Source organism: Triplophysa rosa, linkage group LG25, assembly GCF_024868665.1.
Source record: "Triplophysa rosa linkage group LG25, Trosa_1v2, whole genome shotgun sequence".
NCBI classification, from domain to species: domain Eukaryota; kingdom Metazoa; phylum Chordata; class Actinopteri; order Cypriniformes; family Nemacheilidae; genus Triplophysa; species Triplophysa rosa.
This window is the reverse complement of record NC_079914.1, coordinates 7084324-7105197: the sequence shown is the minus strand read 5'-3', so window position 1 is coordinate 7105197 and position 20874 is coordinate 7084324. Positions and strand designations below refer to the sequence as shown.

The following is a 20874-nucleotide window of genomic DNA, read 5'->3' as shown; positions in this document are numbered from 1 at the left end:
TCTCACCTGTCCCATTATTGTTTGAGTATTGTCACCTTGCCGTCACCCTCCCTGCGTCATCAACCCTTGTTAGTGTTCCTCTTTATAAACCCTGTGTATTCCTAGTCCTGTGTCGGTTCATTGTTTCCAGTTGCCTTGTGTTCAGTGTGCCACCCGTGTGTTCTGCCGTTTGTGCCTCAGTGCCAGTTTTGCTGTTCCGTGTCTAGTCCAGTAAGTTTTGAGTTTAGTTCATGTCTAGTGTTTAGTTAGTTTTTGCTCTGTGCTTGTGTTGATCCTTGTTCCTTATTTATTGTTTAAATAAAGTCTTTTGTTTAACCCCTTAATTCCCTGCTGCCTGCAATTGGGTTCTCCTCACGCTATTCCCATGACACAACTAGTTAATAGTGAGAATTGTCCCCTATACTGAAGTGTTACCGAGCTTTTTTTACATGTTAAAATATGAAAAGCCGTGGTTATCTAGTAACAACAGCTAAATACTATTGAGTAAATAGCCATAGATGGTAATCATCCAACCTGATCATCACACCCTTTCAGTCAAATAAAGAAGTTGATATCTTAAAAGAAGAGTAAAGTAAGGTTTTAATCCTTGGAAGGGCAGGCAGAGGATACCATCAACATCAAGACTAAACACACAGGATTTAGTATATTCATAAAGTACAAATTCTGAACAAAACCGATGATTTGTATAATTTTATTTAAAGACAAAATGCAGAAAAATCAGTTCCAAGGCCAATAACGTGTGTGTCTGTCCAAATGGTGATTCACTGTTAGTGACCTCAAGTTCATAACTAAAACTTGAACTGAGCACATAACAGGACAATAGTTAGTTTATGCTAGTTATTATGACCTCAAAATTAACTATTTACAAATAAATCTTAAATTCTTTGTAAAGTATTCACTAAACGTTTTTCCTATTTTCAAACACAAACAGCACTCATTACAGTATAACAATGTTTATGAATATTGCCCTAAAATCTTCTATTACCATTTTTGTAACTTGATGTTGCAATTTTCTGCAACAGTATGCAACATGAACTGGAAGTTCAGCCATACTAATTAGAAATTTAAAATTTGTAAAAATTTTACAAAGCTTAGAACCTTTAATTACACTTTTTACTAATGCTTTCAATCATGTATGAAACTGACCGAGTCACCTGACTTCAGTAAGGAGGCAGTAGCCCTACTGCGGGCTAGAGGAGTAAAATAGGTCATCTAGAAACCTTTAAAACACGAAATATTCATCTTCCATTTCCAGTACATGCACATATGCAGCAATTGCTCACTTAACAAATAAAGGAGTCTATACACAAGACTTTATTTTTTTAGAAAATGAAAGAAATACATCTGGCAAAACAAAAGCAAAATGTTGCTAAAAGACTAGTGCTATGCTGTATTAAAGATTCTAGTTTTTTATATTAAATGTGCAGTAGATTACTTTAAATATAAAAACCCAATGAAGGAGTTATGCAAACTGAGCAAATATTATCCCAGTGTATGTGATATTACTGTATTATTGTGTTCATGCCACCAGTTCTTGGAGAGTAAGCAGATGTATGCAGACATATGAGACATCCACATCTAACAGAGGCGGACAAATATTACAATGCATTAGAAATGGATAGATTTAGAAAATAAAGTAAAACCATTTTGGCCATAGTTGCATTAAAGAAGATATTACAAGATCTCACCTCTTCGTTTTTGTCATCAATATGGTTTTTAGACAAGAAGTTTTTCAATAAAAAACCTGTGGGACCATATTTCAATAAATTTCAGTACTCCATATTACTCAAAGTTATGCCAGTTTTACATTTAATTGTCCGAAATTATTTTACTCACCACACCCAGACAGCGCCTATAATGAGTGCTTGAACCACAAACACAATCAGAAAGATCAGAAAGTCAGAATGAACAGACACTTGACTTTCCACTGGTCCTTCGAAACAAAGAAATAAAATATGGGACATGAGTTGACACTCTCGAATAAACAAAAGTAATAAATAAAGAACAAAGGAAAAAAATAAGATTTTTTATTTTCGAGTCACCAAAACACACTTTGCACTAAAGCACAAGAGATCTGTGGTACCTGTGACGGTACAGGAATATTCTTTCAGCTCGTCATTGTTGACTGAGTTCAGGTACAGCTTGTTGAATAGCTTGAAACCATCCTTTACCGGCTTCCCGTTCTTGAACCACAAGAATGTAATGTTGTTATCCAGAGTGCATTTGGTTGAACAGCTTAATATCACTTTCTGTCCCTTTGACACAACGGTTGGGCTGCTTATCACCTGTGTGTCTAATAAACAAAAACCTCTTAGTCCTATTAGTCAATATTAACCAACATGAACAATAAACATATATAGTGATATTTTTTAAGGTCAACGCTTTAAAAACACAATACTTTTTTAAAACTGTTTTGTAGGATTCGTCACAAGCGAATCCTACAAAACTGTTACAGGTCCTACAAAAATCCTACTTACTGTTACAGGTTCTTACCTGTAACAGTAAGAATGACTCCAGGTGAACCAGACAATGTGCCGTCTGAAGTGTTAGTGATGATTCTGAATTGATATTCTCCAGAGTCGCTCATGTTGACGTCTTTGATTCTCAGTGCGTTCCTCACATAGTCCACACGACCAGCAAACTGCTGCTCATCACGCAGATCTCTTAATCTGAGGTTTGGCAAATGCCAGTATGTGTTCACTACTGTATATCCAGTGGGATGGGAGTATGAAGAGTGAATTTCTACTGTTGATCCCACTAAAGCACAAACTCTTCTAGACGTGTAAGTCACATCCCAACAGCCGCTATTAGACACACCTGAAAGTGTCACGTATACACATACAGTATATATTATATATAAAGACACATACTGTATAAAGTAGTAATGCAACATAAATATTCACCTGTAGGACTGAAGAGAATAAAACATTGAGAACATTTACATGACAGATGAAGATACTCAATCCACTGATCAGAAGTGAGCTGTGGATTCACCTGTGACTGTTAGATGGACTGTGACTGAGCTGATGTGTTTAACTCCATCCTTCATAATGAACATGAGCTGATATTCTCCAGAGTCTCTCTCTCTCACGTCTCTTATTGTGAGATCTGACTGACGTATAGTGATCTGCTGCTTCACTCGTCCTGAGTAGTCGAAATCCAAAGCTATATCTTCAGGTTCATCACTTTCTCTCCAGTTTTGACTCTGTTTGTGGCTGAACCAGAACCCAGTTTTGATGCTGATGTTTGAGTAAGAGCACCTCAGTGTCACATCGGTATCACTCAATGCACAAATGTTCTTGTGTTCACAGATTACACGTATGGGCTCCAATGTTAGAATGTCTACAAAAGAAGAAATTTCTCATTTCTGCTAATTTCAACTAGCATGGCTTAAAATGAATTGGCTTTACTCTATTTACTATCAACACAATATTATTAACAAAATAGTTATTTTACCTTTAATGTTCGTCAGTAGAATCAGTGATATGAATGCAAAGTTAAAGTCCATTCTCTTACGATTGTGTATAATCTGACATATATAATACACAGAAATGATCTTATTCACAAATCAAGTACAAAGATTTTTAACAAGAAAGTACAGCTTCGAAAGTGAACTTACGAAGCTGTTGTTCATTGTTGCAGTCAAACTTCAAACTTAAGAATGATCTTATTTCCTTCTTTTATTCTAAAGCTGGTGCAAGCAACACCTCCTCCATTTCATGTTTCATCATCACTGGCCTTCATTTTGTGGTTTCCATTTTTATGTAAAGTCCCTTTACATTTCTCCTGTTTGTTGACTCGCCACAAAATTAGTAGTGTTTATGTTTTCAGGCTTGTGTTTGCATCTTCAGTTATAGCAATAATACACTTGTGCCTTGCTTTTAACTACCCATGGATGCTAATCGTGCAAGCTGATTAACTTTCAAACAAACTTAAATCGTAAAGGTATGCACAATTGAAATAAATATTACAAAAATTACACAAGCAGCAAACCAATCTCGTCACAATTGCAAAATAAATGTTAAACATTTGACAGCTCCGCCATGTCTTAACAAGGGTAACAACAAGTGCTTGGTTCTTAGGACGTTAGTTGCATAGCAGTATGGCCAGCATATCTGTGTCATCAAGAGTCTGTGGTTATTGTGGGAACCAGCACCACACCAAACACTTTTAGTCAAATAACAAAGTTGATAAAAAATAAACCAGTCTAAATAGGTTAGCTAGTTTCTCAGCCTGACCGAATGAAATCTGGCCACCACCCTTCTAAAAGCTAATTCAGACTGATCCAACAAACGCAAGCACTCACATTCTGAATTCTCAGAATTCTCAGAACAAACGCGAGACCTGCAAAGAACGGTAAACCAATCTTAGGTATTTATCATCAAGAAGGAATTGCAGTCAATGACCAATAACGTGTGTGTCTGTTCATGTGGTGATTCGTTGTTAGTGACCTCAAGTTCACAACCTGACCTGAGCATAACAGGATGATACCCATGCAGTTCATGCTTAATCATTATGACTTCATAATTTAATTCTTATTATATTAAGCCCATAGTTATGCTAAACAAAGCTTATGAAGTTTTAAATCTTTAATAAATTTGATAACGTAAGAAACGGATCAAGTCAAATGACATCAGTACTGTTATGTATATTTAAATTCATACACTTGTAAAATGAATTTATCAAAAGCAACTTAAATTGCAGGTTTATTTTCTTTGCATTTTACCACAATAAAAGAAAAACATTGTTTTTATACCCTTTTTAATAAAAAAGTGCAGGTGCTTACAGTGGAAAAAACGTCTTGGTCATGGATGTAGCCTCAGTTCCCTGATGGAGGGAACGAGACGTTGTGTCGAGCCGACAGATGGGGTTCGCTCTTGAGAACCTATCAACTTCTGACTAGTTTAGAAAAGGCCAACGAAATTGGCGAATGAAATTTGCATGCTGGACTCCGCCCCTGGATATCCAGGTATAAAAGGGAGATGGTGTGCTGCATTCATTCACCTTTTGGTCTGAGGAGCCTGAGCATCCCTCGACTGCTGCGGCGGGCAGCCAGCGTTGTGGCAAGAAGGACACAACATCTCATTCCCTCCATCAGGGAACTGAGGTTACATCCGTAACCAAGACGTTCCCTTTCTGTCGGTCTCTCGACGTTGTGTCGAGCCGACAGATGGGGTTCCTGTGGAAAACGCCACAGCGCTGTGCCGCATCACAATCTCTAGCGGAGCGACGCTGACTGGCCTGGGCGAGTCAGACGTGAGCGCTAGCGCGAAATTGTAACCCTCCAGTGTAGAGGTAGGGGGTCCCAGAGCTTTTTAAGAAAAGGTGGGAAGCCCCTGTCACCGGACGTCACGGGCGGAGGCCTTGATTCTCTAACAGCGAGAAGCCACCCGGCACTGTAAGGGCCACTGGGTAAGCATTAATCCCCCCGGGGGAAAAACGCTACAGAGACCACTACCTACCATAGGGAGGAATTAGTGGAGACACCACATGGTCTCACCATCAGGGGAGAACTCATGGGAAAACGTGCGGACTGAAGGAGTTAACCGCAAGGTGGAGGTCCACCTAGGGAGGTCATGGGTTGCCGAGGTGGGAACCATTCATGATGATACATCAGACGGAACCGCCCACGGGGGGGGGGGGTTATCACATCTGGAGCACTAGGTCTGGTTAGAGCTATGTGGTAGATAACTCAACTGTTCCCCGGCCTAAGGGGGCAGGGCTGCTCTGCCCAGCCTGCCCCCAGGAAGGTGCTTAGTGATGGACGGAATGCCTGTTCTTTACCCAGTGGGGAAAGAAGGGAGGTGTAAATAGCCGCTGATCCCCCTAGAGGAAGGGGGAAGGGCTTTCACAGGCGTACACCCTACCGGCTGCCGGTCCTACACGTTGCCCTGCAGGACACGGGCTAACACCAGTTTCACACGTAGGTATTAGAACCTCGTGAAGGTGTTGGGCGTAGCTCAACCCGTAGCTCTGCAGATGTCTGCCAGAGAGGCGCCCTGAGCCAGTGCCCTGAGGAGTGTGCCTCACTCCTAACGGGCAGGGGCGATCTTGAGATCGGTATGCCGTAGCGACGGCATTCACGATCCAGTGCGCCAGCCTCTGTTTGGAAACAGTCCTCCCCTTCTGCTGACCTCCAAAACAGACAAAGAGCTGCTCAGAGCTTCTGAAGCTCTGCGTGCGGTCCAAGTAGAGGCGCAGTGCACATACTGGACACAACACAGTTGGGGTTGGGTCTTCCTCCTCGGTGGGGAGCGCCTGCAGGTTCACAACCTGGTCTCGTGGAGCGGGAGTGGTGGGAACTTTGGGCACGTAGCCGGGCCGGGGTCTCAGGATACAGTGAGAATCACCGGGCCCGAGTTCTAGGCAATCTGTGGACACGGAGGGTGCTTGTAGGTCCCCTACCCTCTTGGATGTGAGCGCCATCAGGAGAGCCGTCTTTATCGTGAGGTGAGAAAGAGCGGCAGCTCCGAGGGGCTCGAAGGGGGGGCCTCTTGAGGCCCGCCACCTAGGTCGCAAGAGGGTACGGAGCGCGGATGAGGTGTTCGCCTTCTCGCACCCCTTAGGAACCTAATGACCAGGTCGTGCTGTCCCAGAGGCTTCCCAGCAACTGGGTCATGATGAGCAGCCGTAGCGGCTACATACACTCCCAGTGTGGAGGGGGGAGAGGTTACTCTCCTGTCTCTCTTGAGGAAGGCACAGCACGTTCCCGATCAAGCAACTCCGTGGGTCTTCTCTCTGAGAAGAGCACCAGGACGAGAAGAGGCGCCACTTATGGGCGTATAGCCGCCTAGTGTCCGAGGCCCCAGCCTGAGTGATGTCCCAACCACCGCAGGGAGTGGGCCACTCAGGATCTCCTCGTCCCGTCCAGACATGGAAGTACCAGGGGTCTGCCTGGGATGCCTTTACGTGCTCTTCCCCTGGGAAAGCAGGTCCTTCGCCAGGGGGATCGGCCAGGGGGGAGTTGTTGTCAAGAGCCTTAGCTCCGAGAACCAAGTCCGGTTGGGACAATAGGGCGCAACTAGTACCACTTGATGCTCCTCTTCCCTGGCCTTGCACAAGACCTGTGCAATGAGGCTCACTGGGGGGAAGGCGTACTTCCGCTTACCCCGCGGCCAGCTGTGCGCTAGGGTATCCGTGCCAAGGGGTCCCTCGGTCAGGGAGTACCAAAGCAGGCAATGGGAGGAGTCCGGGGAGGCAACAGGTCCCCCTGTGCCTGGCCGAAATGTTCCCATATGAGCTGGACTGCGCGGGGATAGAGTAGCCACTCTCCACGAGGCGTCGACTGACAAGAGAGCACGTCGGCTGTCTGGTTCAGGTCGCCTGGGATATGTGTGGCTTGCAGGGAGCTGACCACATGCTGATTCCACAGGAGGAGGCGTCGGGCGAGTCGTGTTAGCTGCCGTGAGCGAATGCCACCCTGTCGATTTATATACGCCACGGCAGTTGTGCTGTCCGACCGGACCAGCACGTGCTTGCCCTGCACGAGAGGCTGCAGCCTCTTCAGTGCAAGTAGCACCGCCAACAACTCTAGGTAGTTGATATGCCAACGCAGGTGGGGGCCCATCCACCGCCCCGACACTGCGTGCCCGTTGCACACGGCACCTCAACCCTGCAGGGAGGCATCCGTCGTCCCACGACGTGCCTTGAGACCTGCCCTAGGGGGACCCTGTCCGCCAAAAAGGTCATTGAAGATCAGGGGGTTAGGGTGCGTCGGCAGAGAGGCGTGATGACCATACGCCTGCTGCCGGTGTGCCACGCTCTCCAGGGAACCCGACTCTGTAGCCAGTGTTGGGGCGGTCGCATGTGCATCAACCCGAGGGGGACCACCCCCACCGAGGATGCCATGTGCCCAGGAGCCTCTGAAATTGTTTCAGGCAGTTCAACACTGACTGAGCGCGCTCTGAGTCAGTCACGCTGTCATGGAGACAGAGTCGAGTTCTATACCAAGAAAGAGGATGCTGTGCACAGGGGAGAGTTTGCTCTTTTCTCAGCTGACCTGTGGTCCCAACCGATCTAGGTGCCGGAGCACTAGGTCCCTGTGTGTACACAACAGATCTCGCGAGTGTGCCAAGATGAGCCAGTCGTCGAGATAGTTAGTACCCGCACACCTTTCTCCCCGAGGGGAGTGAGGGTGGCTTCCCCGATCTTCGTGAAGACTCGTGGGGACAGGGACAGACCGAAAGGGAGGACTCTGTACTGATATGCCCGCCCTCAAAAGCGAGACATGAAAGTAAGCGTCCTTCAGGTCGATTGCCATGAACCAATCTTGACATCTGGTAGATGCCAGGATGCACTTCTGCGTGAGCATCCTGAATGGCAGCTTGAGTAGGTGCCTGTTCAGGGTAAGCAGATCTAGCAACCCCCCTTTTGGGGAAGATGAAGTACGGGCTGCAAAACCCGTTGAACATCCCGGCTAGAGGGACGAGCACGATCGCTTGCCAGAGGGGTGGTGACCCTGGCCCGAAGCACAGGAGCATCCTAACCTCTGGTTGAGGTTGAGAGGATGTCCTGAACTTGAGCGGGCGTCTGGTGAGTTGTATCGCGTAGCCGAGACGGATCGTATCCCGTAGCCACCGTGACGGTTTGGGGGCTCTAGTCAGGCTCCCAGGGACCGAGACAGGGGCTAGGGGTATGATCTGTTTCATCGACCTCCCAGGGGGTGGTTCGATGGCGAGCAGTGCAGATCCCTTGCTGTGGGGAGGCCCCCGGGGAGGAGATCGGCTCTGCTGCTTACCTGCCTGGCGATGATGTAGCACAACGCACTGTCGATTGAGAGTGCTGAGGGCTACTGATTATCCTCGACATTGGGTCTCGCCGTGACGCCACGACGACACCGTCGTGTAGAGGGTGAGAGCGGCTGTGATAAACACCCAGAGAGAGAGGAAACTCTTAAGAGAGTGGGCTGTTGGGACGGGGCAGGAACCGTCCCGGATCGACCACCCAGCGATGGAATGGCTGGGGTCGGGCCCGACCCAGGGCCCGCGCGGTCACCTTGGTCGCCCATAGAGCGAGGTCGGTGGCAACGCGGAGTTCCTGCATAAGCGCTGGGTCGGTCTTACCCTTGTGGAGCTCTCTCAACGCCTTGGCCTGGCAGGAGCCATAGCGTGGAGAGAGGAGGCAGCTTGGCCCACAGCAATGTAAGCTCTCGACACCGGAGATGTAGAGACCCTCCATGCTTTGGACGGGAGTCTAGGTCGAGCCCCCCAGGTGGCCGCTGCCTGCGAGAATGAGTGCACCGCGGCGGCATACTCCACCTGGGGGACATCAACGTATCCTCTAGCTGCCTCACCCTTGAGGGAAGAGAGGGTGACAGAACTTGTTTGGCGTTCCAGGTCTTACTAAGTTCCTCATGCACTTCCGGTAAACACGGCACTGGGGGCGGGCACGGCTTGGAGCCGCGCTCAAACCCGAGGCACCATGTAACCAGCCGCAAGCGCTGGGAGAGGCAGTGCGGGCACTGCAACCCAACGCTCACGGCGGCCCGGAAAGCATGGCTGACATTTCGACGTCCGCTTCTTCCTGGGCTCGACCCCCCGAGGGAGGGAGCTCCGAGGAATCGCCGGAGTCGGATGGCAGTACATCACCCCCCGATGCTGCAAGGGACATCTCATCATTGTCACGCACCGTTTCCGAATACGTGGTTGAGGAACAAGATGGTGGGACCGTCTCCTGGGGAACGGTCAGACGAGCGAGACGAGGTGCGAACGGTCCGTGAGCCAGTGGCTGGCGGATTAACGCTCACAGTAATCCTCATATCACCCTCGCTGTCATAAGATTCCAGCAGTAATTCGGCATAGAGTTTGAAGTCTCGAAGTCGATCAGTGTGAAGGTTCCGAAGAACAAAAGGTGAATGAATGCAGCACGCCGTCTCCCTTTTATACCCGGATATCCGGGGGCGGAGTCCGGCATGCAAATTTCATTCGCCAATTTCATTGGCCTTTTCTAAACTAGTCAGAAGTTGATAGGTTCTCAAGCGCGAACCCCATCTGTCGGCTCGACACAACGTCGAGAGACCGACAGAAAGGGAAACACATTTCATAAGTGACTTTGTTGTTAGTTATCATAACCAAGAGGCAGCACTTCAGGCTAGACAAGTAAACTGTAGGCCACCTAGAGACTTTTAATAAAAGAAATGAATACATTTTCTAATACACATGTGCACATATGCAGGAACTACTCACTTAAAATATCAAGCAGTCAATACCATACAGACACAAAATTTGTACAAAATGTAAAAAGTAATACTTGTGATACAAAACTACAATTTTCTGCCCTTGTATACACCAGAAATGTTTTAGAGTTGGTGTTTTACTGCACAATAATAATAAAAATGTACTTTTGCAGACTATGCAAACTGGTCAATTATTATCCCAGTGTATGTGATATTACTGTATCATTGTGTTCACGCCACCAGTTCCGTTGAAGAGACAGCAGATGTACATGCAGACATATGAGACACCTGAATCTAAGATAGGCAGACAAATAATAAATGAAAAATGAATAACATTTTATATAGTAAAACCAATTTGGCCATGCAGTCCAAAAAGACATTACTAGAAGTTCTCACCTCTTCATTTTTGTCATTAATCTGGTATTTAGACAAGAAGAATATTTTCAAGAAAAACCTGTGGGACCATATTTCAATACTGAATTCATTTCAATACTGTACTGTATATTTACTCCAAGTTTTACAATTTGAATGATTACCAACATTATTTTACTCACCACACCCAGACAGCACCTATAATGAGTACTTGAACCACAAACACAATCAGAAAGTCAGGCACTAGACTTTTCACTGGTTCCTCTAAACACAAAGATATTAAATATAAGAAACAACTTTAGAAATACTCAGAAATAAACCAAACATAATACAACAAAAATAAAAATAAAAAAACTAAAAGTGTAAAGTTGAAGCAAATGCAACAACCTTAGAACTAGAAACACAAATTGTATGTGTTGGATGTTTTATCACCTGCACACATTTTGCACTAATCCCCACAATAAAATGTGTTACCTGTGGTACCTGTGACAGTACAGGAATATTCTTTCAGCTCATCTTTGTTGACTGAGTCCAGGTACAGCTTGTTTAATAATGTAAATCCATCTGTTACTGGCTGTCCGTTCTTGTACCACGAGAATGTCATGCTTTTATCCAGAGTGCATTTGGTTGAACAGCTTAATATCACTTTCTCTCCGTCGGACACAACGACTGGGCTGATTGTCACCTGTGTGTCTGATAAACAAAAACCTCTTAGTCCTATTAGTCAATATCTACTGAATAATCTAACAAAAGTAGTCTATACTCAATGTAACAAATATTGTGCATTAAAGCCATATGACCCCCCCAACCCCAATATTTTGAATTAACCTTCAATGACAGCTGGCTAGCTCAAGCCCTGGCTTTACATATCACAAGCAGTTACCTGTAACAGTAAGATTGACTCCCGGTGAACCAGAATATTTGCCGTCAGAAGTGTTAGTGATGATTCTGAATTGATATTCTCCAGAGTCGCTCATGTTGACGTCTTTGATTCTCAGTGTGTTTCCCACATACTCCACACGACCAGCAAACTGCTGCTCCTCACGTATATCTATGACTCTCTCGGGACGAGAATGCCAGTATGTGTTCACTACTGTATATCCAGTGGGATGGGAGTATGAAGAGTGAATTTCTACTGTTGATCCCACTAAAGCACAAACTCTTCTAGACGTGTAAGTCACGTGCCAGCATCTGTCAGAAAGACCTGCAGTAAATACAGTGTTAGATGTAAACACACATATAAAATACTAATTCAAACGAAAAGTAAATGTCACACTCACACACAGGAGCAGAAGAGATTTTATGGTCTGGAGTAAGACAGAAGTAGGCAGCATATTCACTTGATGAAACGGAAAGGCGTTCAGTATAAACATGTTGTATATATTGTCCATCTTTTTTCCAGTAGGCATACCCAGGATTCGGGGACAAAGTGCAGGAAGTTTCACAGGTCAATACTGTCTGATCTCTCTCCTCTGTAGATTGCTCATGTACCTTCACCTGCAAGACTGAAGAGAATAAAACATTGAGAACATTTACATGACAAATGAGGATACTCAATCCACTGATCAGAAGTGAGCTGTGGATTCACCTGTGACTGTTAGATGGACTGTGACTGAGCTGATGTGTTTAACTCCATCCTTCATAATGAACATGAGCTGATATTCTCCAGAGTCTCTCTCTCTCACGTCTCTTATTGTGAGAGCTGATTGATAGTTAGTGATCTGCTGCTTCACTCGTCCTGAGTAGTCGAAATCCAAAGCTATATCTTCAGGTTCATCACTTTCTCTCCAGTTTTCACTCTGTTTGTGGCTGAACCAGAACCCAGTTTTGATGTCCCCTTTTAAGTAAACACACCTCAGTGTCACTTCAGTCTCCCTCAGTGCACAATTGTTCTTGTGTTCACAGTTTACATGTAAGCGCTCCAATGTTAGTATATCTATAAAAGATAAAAATCGTTAATAAAGACCATGATCTGAATGTGATGTTTATGAAAAACGAATTATTTTAAATAATAGTACTTACGAGGGTGATGAGGCAAATCAAATTTACACTAAAAAAAAAAGTTGTTGGACGAATTAAATTAAGGAAATTTTTTCCACGAAATTTAATTACATTTCTCCAACAAAATCTAATTTGTTTGAAACGATTCTTTATAATCTTGTTGTTTTAATTAAATTTTTTTAGTAGTCTTGATTAAATTAATTTGTGTCATATACATGAATACTTTACATAAACCAATATATCTTATCGATTAGATTATTTAATGCACTCAAGAACATTTTTTCATATTACATATTTTTAACATTAATTATATATTATTTCATTTAACTTCAATAAGAAGATATTGAGATAATTGAACTCAACAGAAATGCAAATTAAGGATTAAAACCGACCACGATGTAACCAAAGGCAACGCTTTTCTGAACAATGGTAACCACAAAACTCAAAAATATAACAAACTCTTCCAAACCTTAAAGATAAATGAACATTAAACACTAACAAGTGTTTCTTTTTACTGAAAAATGCATATAATAACACTTATGTAAGAAAATAACTCTCAAAATGCAGTTGTACGCAAAGCATTCTGGGAAATATAAGTCCTTTGGGCAATTCCGTGAAAATGTCAACCTTACCACGAAAAAATTAAGTTTTTACCAGCGGTTTTTACTATGGTAACAGCGCAGATTTTAACATTTGGTGGTTCAAATACCCATGTGAGATCTCTCTTCAAATTTGTAAAGCATTTGTTTTATTTTTAGTGCATGATTTTTCATAGTCAGGTAAGTGCCATTTTCAGGATTGTCACATCCATAACGCTACATATTCCTCATAAATGGACACATGAAAATGAATATAAAGTAACTATTTTATGTTCTATAAAGAGGCATCCCTTCTCCATTCATTGGGTATTATTGCTTCAGGATTGTGCATTTTATTTTATAGAAATCCTACAAAGTTCATCGTCTCCCAAAAACCGCGTCCTTTTTTTGTCACATCCATAACGCATGTTTATTTCCCTTTTTTTAAATATACATTTTTTTCATAGAGTGACATTTTTTGATGTTTAGACTATCAACAAGGGTTCAGTAAAATATAAACAGATGGTTCAATATAATCGCAACAAATTCATTCTCTGAGCATTTTTATGTCACGTCCATAACGCAAAATGTCACGTCCATAACGCTGGAATTGCCCCTCTGCCCAATTTTAACGGTTTTATGTTAACACAACACAACTCCTTTATGTTGTCCCAACATGAATGGATTCAGTTATATGACTAAACATAAAAAAATCATGTTGTGACCAAATTTTCCAAAAGTTGTGTTCATTTAACTTAAGCAAGTTAAGTAAATTGAAGAAGCAGCAAAAATCATCTTTTTTAGTGCATGTTTCAAATGATTTTGATGAGACAACAGAACAGACACAGTATAAACACAATAATGATCTTACCTTCGATGTTCACCAGTAGAATCAGCGATATGAATGTAAAGTTAAAGCCCATGCTCTTACTTTTGTGCCTAATGTGATATAAAGAGTACACTAAATGTTTGTTCAGAAATCCAGAAGAGCAAAACAGTAATAATTCTGAAAATGTTCTCTTCTTCTTAATCAACAAAAACAAAAAAGATTTTCAAAAAACTTTACAGAAGTGTGTTACAAAGGTGGTATTTCATCATAAAATTGGAGGCAAGCAAACTCGTGATCTTATTTCCTTCCTTCCTTATAAAAACGAGTTGTAGTTAAACCGAGTGGGGTTTTGTCCTCTCTACTTTTCTGTAACTGTTTTGCAATATGATCCAGATGTTGTAATGTTACTTTGTCTCTCTGTAACACATTGGCTGGGCTCATTTTCACCTGTGTGTGAACTACCGTCTTTGTTCATTTGTGTTTATATGTTTATAACTGAAATTAATACTGAAATTTATTAAACAAAAAAAAAAGATATATATATATTGCGTATGAAGCCCCTTGGAAAATCCACAACTTTTGCATGTACCCGAGAAGCTGTTGCTTGGGCAAAAGAAACCTTTTAAGAGAACTTTAAAGAAACTTTTGCTTGCTCCGGAAACTCTGGCAATGTGTTGTGAATGTGCTAGCATTTATTGATGCAGTGACAGTGCCAACATAAAAAATCTAGTTTAACCAATTTAAACTTCAATTTATAAGAAGTTTAATATGTCGCTGCTCAAACCTTGTATCTCCATATTTTGTGATATTTATTTTTTGCAATGAATCATTATTATTAGCCATCCTTTATGTTTGTTACTGGGTTTGCAAACGTTATATCTAACCAATAAAAAGTATTAAAACGTATTTGTAAACTTTGACAACACAGTATTTAATCATTTAAAAAGTACAGTGTTTCTTTTATTAATTTCCTGAAAAACAGCAGATTTGGACATTCAAGGTTGCAGGTTTTCTGGAGTTGCTTGGAGGGAAACTTTTATCAGGTATTATTTCAACAAACTGTGCAATTTATAAACTCAAGTCTAGTAAAATTAATCTATATTAGTTACGTCAATATAGATGATTGGATATACATAGTTTACATAGCCAATAATTATAAAAAGTGTTACATTTTGAAAGATCTATGTTTATTGCTTAAATATAAAACTATGCTGATTGGCTGTTGCTCGTTGACTGATGTTAATGGGTCTTTAAATGTTAAGCAGTATATCTCAACCAAAATCAACAGCAATGTAACAGCAGTCATTGATATACAAAAAAATACAATAACCTATATTTCATCAATACTTCTTTTGTCCACCTCATTTGTAAGTCGCTTTGGATAAAAGCGTCTGCTAAATGACTAAATGTAAATGATTTGAGTGGCCCATAATATTAGCCATTGTAATCGGTGATGTCATCATATATGACGTCACTGTGCCATTGATGCTGCTGTAAACATTCATGAATGGTTTGAATGACTGTTGCTAGGCGACGGTCGAGAGCAGAGAGATGTGGCTCAGTGAGGAGTGGGGCCACGGATGCAAGGGGATCTCGAGACAAAGAACCACGCATGACGTCACTCAAGCGATACGGGGGGAGAGAGAGCAGACGTAAACGAAGCAAGGTCGAACGACGAACCCTGAGAAAGTGAGAGAGAATATGGTCAGATGGTTAAATGGAAAAGTCTGGTTCATTAGACACGTATAACTTGTTACCGATGCTTGTTTTACCTGCAGCATTGCTCAAGGGGAGCCAGTATAGAGGGTTCATCTCTAGAATAACGTCCAAACCTACAAACACACAGATCAACTCTCAATCTTGGTCATTTCTTATCTCAGCTATTGATGGAGTACTCACGCTCTTCCGTTGTCCAAGTGAATTAGAAATGTGTCGTTGCCAAACTTCTCAAATGTTTCATAGTGATGTCTATCCATGTTACCTGAGGGAGGTAAAAATAAAATAGCAAGTAAATTAAAAGACATCAACAGAGAACAATACAAGAAAGTATTGTTGCGCAAGCGCAAGACTTACTCATGAGAAAATCAAGAATGCTCATGTCTATCAGATCCACCAATCGCGTGCCTTGATCATATGGAGGAGTTGTTTTCACTGAATCACAGTAGTTGGAGTCTGTCTCCCACCTGACACAATAATAACCATCAATGTGTTGTAGGTGCTGTCCCTACAGTAAATAAATAAATGTTCCATTGTTCACCATATCACGTTATCTAAAAAACAATGCATTTATAGCCAAACCCAGATATTACATAACACAAACACTTCACCCACAGTGCCAGCTTGCTCCGGCTGTAGGACCGTCTCCACGGGCTCCTCCAGGAGCGGCGAGGTGCCAAAGACAGGTCTGGCAACATAGCGGCCATAGAGCCCTCTATCATGTGTGGACGCCCACAGATGGCATGCTCCGTGGAACAATAATAAGAACACTGGCCATGAAAACACCAATTCCCCGCTACAAAAAAAGAAAACAATCTGATGTATCAAAACAACAACACTGGAAGATCTAGAACACCTGTTTTAGATTTAAAACAAACAAACCTGGGGAAGTGAAGAAAGTTGTGACGAGTTTATGATCTGTGGTGATGTCTTTGATCTCTTTAATTACATTAACAAGTCTTCCGATCACCGGAGGCATTCTTCTGAATCCCAGTATCCTTAGTGTGAAAGCAAAAGAAAGTATGCATATAACAATGAGGCATATTGGGATAGTACTGGTACAATTGCGGCAGTGTTGCAACACTTTGCATCTCAATGCAATTGAATGAAATGTTTGATGTAGTATATTGTCAAACACTAGTATGAAGCGTTAATCTTACCTGTCGAGGTGGAACGCTGAGATCTCTGCATTGTGCCTCTCAAAGTCAGAGAAGTAATACAGATTCACATTGGTCTCCTCATCGCGCTCCTGTCTTCAGTTAAAGTGTTAAAGTTAAAGTGAGTTTTACAAAAATATTAAAGCTTTGTAAAAGCTGCGATTTGTAACTTTTTTGGCTAAACGTAAACAACAAGTCAGTTTTTTAAGCAAGTACATAAAAAAAGATGATCAACATCAAGGATTTTCTCATCCACAAAAATGCACAACGTCAGGTTTCATAAACCGAGCTGCCGGGTATAAGTTAAGTCGGGTCGACTTTATTTGACTTTAACCCATGTAATGCTTAAAGTAAAGTACAATTTTATGTTTCAAACAAGAGGCAAAAGTTACAGATTGCAGCTTTAAATGGACCAAAAGTATAAGCATTAACATTAACTTTTAAACAGTAATATACACTCACCTAAAGGATTATTAGGAACACCTGTTCAATTTCTCATTAATGCAATTATCTAATCAACCAATCACATGGCAGTTGCTTCAATGCATTTAGGGGTGTGGTCCTGGTCAAGACAATCTCCTGAACTCCAAACTGAATGTCAGAATGGGAAAGAAAGGTGATTTAAGCAATTTTGAGCGTGGCATGGTTGTTGGTGCCAGACGGGCCGGTCTGAGTATTTCACAATCTGCTCAGTTACTGGGATTTTCACGCACAACCATTTCTAGGGTTTACAAAGAATGGTGTGAAAAGGGAAAAACATCCAGTATGCGGCAGTCCTGTGGGCGAAAATGCCTTGTTGATGCTAGAGGTCAGAGGAGAATGGGCCGACTGATTCAAGCTGATAGAAGAGCAACTTTGACTGAAATAACCACTCGTTACAACCGAGGTATGCAGCAAAGCATTTGTGAAGCCACAACACGCACAACCTTGAGGCAGATGGGCTACAACAGCAGAAGACCCCACCGGGTACCACTCATCTCCACTACAAATAGGAAAAAGAGGCTACAATTTGCACGAGCTCACCAAAATTGGACAGTTGAAGACTGGAAAAGTGTTGCCTGGTCTGATGAGTCTCGATTTCTGTTGAGACATTCAAATGGTAGAGTCAGAATTTGGCGTAAACAGAATGAGAACATGGATCCATCATGCCTTGTTACCACTGTGCAGGCTGGTGGTGGTGGTGTAATGGTGTGGGGGATGTTTTCTTGGCACACTTTAGGCCCCTTAGTGCCAATTGGGCATCGTTTAAATGCCACGGCCTACCTGAGCATTGTTTCTGACCATGTCCATCCCTTTATGACCACCATGTACCCATCCTCTAATGGCTACTTCCAGCAGGATAATGCACCATGTCACAAAGCTCGAATCATTTCAAATTGGTTTCTTGAACATGACAATGAGTTCACTGTACTAGAATGGCCCCCACAGTCACCAGATCTCAACCCGATAGAACATCTTTGGGATGTGGTGGAACGGGAGCTTCGTGCCCTGGATGTGCATCCCACAAATCTCCATCAACTGCAAGATGCTATCCTATCAATATGGGCCAACATTTCTAAAGAATGCTTTCAGCACCTTGTTGAATCAATGCCACGTAGAATTAAGGCAGTTCTGAAGGCGAAAGGGGGTCAAACACCGTATTAGTATGGTGTTCCTAATAATCCTTTAGGTGAGTGTACATATACATAAATTTTGCTTGACCTAAAGATTCCTATAAGGAAGTAATCTTTTACATCCACACACACTGTTTGCACAAAATGTTAATGGGAGTGGTAAAAGGGTCTTTAGACTATAAAGCTAAGACAGAAATGCTTCTTTGGGGAAGCAAAAAGGTCCTTATGACATCACTTCTAAGAACCTTATTTAGCACCTCACAATGAAAACCATGTTGTCTTATGTTGTTCGGGTCTCACTTCATGGGTTTGAAGAGCGCCTGTCCGTAATTAGGAAATGACATCACCAACTTCAGCTGTGTCCCGCCAGATTTCTGCACTGAGAGAATCGTCACAGATAACACTTACGAAGCACTTCTGTGTCTCTCGTCACGTTCCTTTGGCATATAAAATTCCTTAGGTTGCAAGATGTAAGGTCACCTACCGGCACTCACGATGCGGTGGGCTGCCAGTTGCTGAATCAGCATTGGCAGGTTGTGGTCTTTGTGCCCATACATCTGCCAGCGTGATATACCAAGGTGAAAGCGCAGCCAGGGTGGATGTGTCTCAGTGCTGGAGTTCCACTGGACAGGATCATAACCGTTCTCATTGGCACTCAGCCTAGGGAGGAACAATGTTAACAGATGGGATGAAATGAGCTTTTGACTTATTTGAGATTTTGATTTACGACATTAAAATATGATCACAATAAAAATCATCAAATCATGTTTGTCAGATTTATTTTGTTATATATAAAACTTTTACAGATTCAATTTATAAGCTATTTATTATGCATGTTATAATAGAAAATGATGAAATCCATATGCAAGCGAATTCAAGTTATGTCATAACAGCCATAGTGCACTCACAACTGTTGCGTGCTATGCAGTTCCTCCTTTGTCTTCGTTCGAACTTTCAACAGCCAGTCACTATCAGGCACCGGTGGGGTGGGCAAATTATACAATGGGTGGGAGAACAGAGCAAAGAGTTTGGCGAGGTCTTCTGCTGCACCTTTTATTTCCTCTTCCGTGATGTCACTTCCTGCAGTGGCTGCCTCGCTCACTGATGTGGATGCGTTGTGTATGGAGACGCTGATGGAGGCCTGGGTGTCGGGGTTTGAAAGGGATTCACAGGGAGATTGGTTCATGGACAGCACCATCAAAACCAAGAGCAAGTGCAGAGTGAAGAATAAAATAACCAGCCAAGCACGCAAGGTCCGGGAGCGCCGGCGCATACATACTCTCATTGTGCTGAAATAAGATGGTGAAGAGTTTTAAAGGGATATTTTAACAAAAGTTAAGATTTTAGCATCATTTACTGATCCATGTTGTTCCAAACCTATAAAGCCACAATGTTAGTGACTGACAACCTCAGTCACCATTCACTTTCGTTTCATCTTTTTGTCTACAATTAAAAGTGAATGGTGACTTAGTCCCTAACATTCTCCAAAACATCCCTCTTAGTTTAAAAAGTCAGATGGGTTAACAAAAGCATGAAGGTAAGAAAATGAAGAAAATAAGTAAATGGGTGAAGTACCCTTACATTTTAAGCCTAAACTGTTAAAGAATACATAGAAAAACGTACCCGGATTCAAGTCTTTCTCATCCGACTGTTTGGACAAAAAGAAAGCTCAGTTTGTCCTTTAGCCTTTCATTCCTCTGTTTGTTCTCTTTCTCTTACTCTTTTGGTGCCAGGTTAGGTTGATCTGAATTGAAGTGTGTGTTTACCCCCTTCACACACACACACACACACGCACACACACACTGTCCAACACTGGATTTCTCTATTAACAGAACAATGTGTATTCAAGTTGGACTCTAGGCCTCAGGAGTATTCAAATGTTTTAAATGCAGAAAGGACCATCAAATATGATGATCGGCTTCCAAAGCCTTAACAAAAACAAATGTAATTGTAATGTATGCAGATTTATAGTTTGTATATTATTATAAAGAATGTAATCATTATTTGGTTTGGGAAACAGTAATGTACTGAAACCATAAAGCTTTTTCTCTTCTGCGTTCTCAAAAAACTAAACAACATTTTATACATTGTCAGTTGACCAAAGTACAACGAAAATGGGAACGTTTGCTTTGAAAAACACTATCTCATGTAGGGAATTCACTTTAACTACTCTTTCTATCCATTAAAAAAAATCCTCAGCTCTGTATACTGTGGTAGGCTATATGAGACCATGTTTTTACTGCACTTATGCTTTTCGTTGTCCTTATGTCGTTCCAATTGCTTATATTGTTTACCATTTGTAAGTCGCTTTGGATAAAAGCGTCTGCTAAATTACTATGTAGAAGAAAACGACATTTTGTGATGTTCAATAATGGCTAATAGAGTATGATAGGCTTTTTCTAAAATATTGTGCTATGACAAAGTTTTCTAGATT

General features: G+C 42.3%; 3 protein-coding genes across 7 annotated transcripts; all 3 read right to left on the bottom strand.

Moving 5' to 3' along the window:
- Positions 1 to 1221: 1221 nt before the first annotated feature.
- On the bottom strand, positions 1222 to 3673 carry LOC130549156 (protein turtle-like). Its single transcript, XM_057326343.1, has 8 exons — positions 3620 to 3673; positions 3457 to 3529; positions 2995 to 3342; positions 2494 to 2817; positions 2084 to 2293; positions 1837 to 1933; positions 1689 to 1744; positions 1222 to 1578 (listed from the first exon to the last, which is right to left on the bottom strand). Exons 1-7 carry the CDS (start codon positions 3632 to 3634, stop codon positions 1717 to 1719), a joined length of 1095 nt encoding a protein of 364 aa, XP_057182326.1. The 5' UTR covers positions 3635 to 3673; the 3' UTR covers positions 1222 to 1578; positions 1689 to 1716.
- Positions 3674 to 4994: 1321 nt separating this feature from the next.
- Positions 4995 to 14254, bottom strand: LOC130548979 (contactin-6-like). Of its 5 annotated transcripts, XR_008962119.1 has the most exons (9): positions 13997 to 14254; positions 12135 to 12482; positions 11827 to 12051; positions 11430 to 11750; positions 11021 to 11239; positions 10729 to 10810; positions 10571 to 10628; positions 10036 to 10468; positions 4995 to 5132 (listed from the first exon to the last, which is right to left on the bottom strand). XR_008962119.1 is itself a non-coding variant. In XM_057326081.1 (8 exons), the coding sequence occupies exons 1-8, from the start codon at positions 14046 to 14048 to the stop codon at positions 10406 to 10408; spliced, it is 1359 nt and encodes a 452-aa protein (XP_057182064.1). In that variant the 5' UTR covers positions 14049 to 14254; the 3' UTR covers positions 9956 to 10405. The 5 variants fall into 5 exon arrangements, 4 of the variants coding, with proteins under 4 accessions (XP_057182064.1, XP_057182065.1, XP_057182066.1 ...); XM_057326081.1 differs by lacking the exon at positions 4995 to 5132 and having other exon boundaries at positions 9956 to 10468; positions 11030 to 11239; XM_057326082.1 differs by lacking the exon at positions 4995 to 5132 and having other exon boundaries at positions 9956 to 10468; positions 10729 to 10756; positions 11030 to 11239.
- A 643-nt stretch (positions 14255 to 14897) lies between these two features.
- Positions 14898 to 20165, bottom strand: fam20cl (family with sequence similarity 20 member C, like). Its single transcript, XM_057326079.1, has 11 exons — positions 20064 to 20165; positions 19349 to 19729; positions 18925 to 19100; positions 18741 to 18819; positions 16831 to 16923; positions 16553 to 16668; positions 16286 to 16466; positions 16028 to 16137; positions 15854 to 15935; positions 15727 to 15786; positions 14898 to 15635 (listed from the first exon to the last, which is right to left on the bottom strand). The coding sequence occupies exons 2-11, from the start codon at positions 19723 to 19725 to the stop codon at positions 15389 to 15391; spliced, it is 1521 nt and encodes a 506-aa protein (XP_057182062.1). The 5' UTR covers positions 19726 to 19729; positions 20064 to 20165; the 3' UTR covers positions 14898 to 15388.
- Between the last annotated feature and the right edge of the window lie 709 nt (positions 20166 to 20874).

Bases quoted from the DNA above. Each gene is read 5' to 3' on its own strand.
- LOC130549156 (XM_057326343.1), bottom strand. The intron at 3,343-3,456 runs GTAAAATAACTA...CTTCTTTTGTAG, and splicing joins TCTACTGACGAACATTAAAG to ACATTCTAACATTGGAGCCC. The intron at 1,934-2,083 runs GTACCACAGATC...TTTGTTTCGAAG, and splicing joins ATATTCCTGTACCGTCACAG to GACCAGTGGAAAGTCAAGTG.
- LOC130548979 (XM_057326080.1), bottom strand. From the start codon at position 14,048: ATGGGCTTTAACTTTACATTCATATCGCTGATTCTACTGGTGAACATC. The intron at 12,052-12,134 runs GTGAATCCACAG...TATTCTCTTCAG, and splicing joins AGTCCATCTAACAGTCACAG to TCTTGCAGGTGAAGGTACAT. The intron at 10,811-11,020 runs GTAACACATTTT...CTTTGTGTTTAG, and splicing joins TACTGTCACAGGTACCACAG to AGGAACCAGTGAAAAGTCTA.
- fam20cl (XM_057326079.1), bottom strand. From the start codon at position 19,725: ATGAGAGTATGTATGCGCCGGCGCTCCCGGACCTTGCGTGCTTGGCTG. The intron at 16,669-16,830 runs GTAAGATTAACG...TTTCACACTAAG, and splicing joins TCAGCGTTCCACCTCGACAG to GATACTGGGATTCAGAAGAA. The intron at 15,936-16,027 runs GTAAGTCTTGCG...TACCTCCCTCAG, and splicing joins CATTCTTGATTTTCTCATGA to GTAACATGGATAGACATCAC.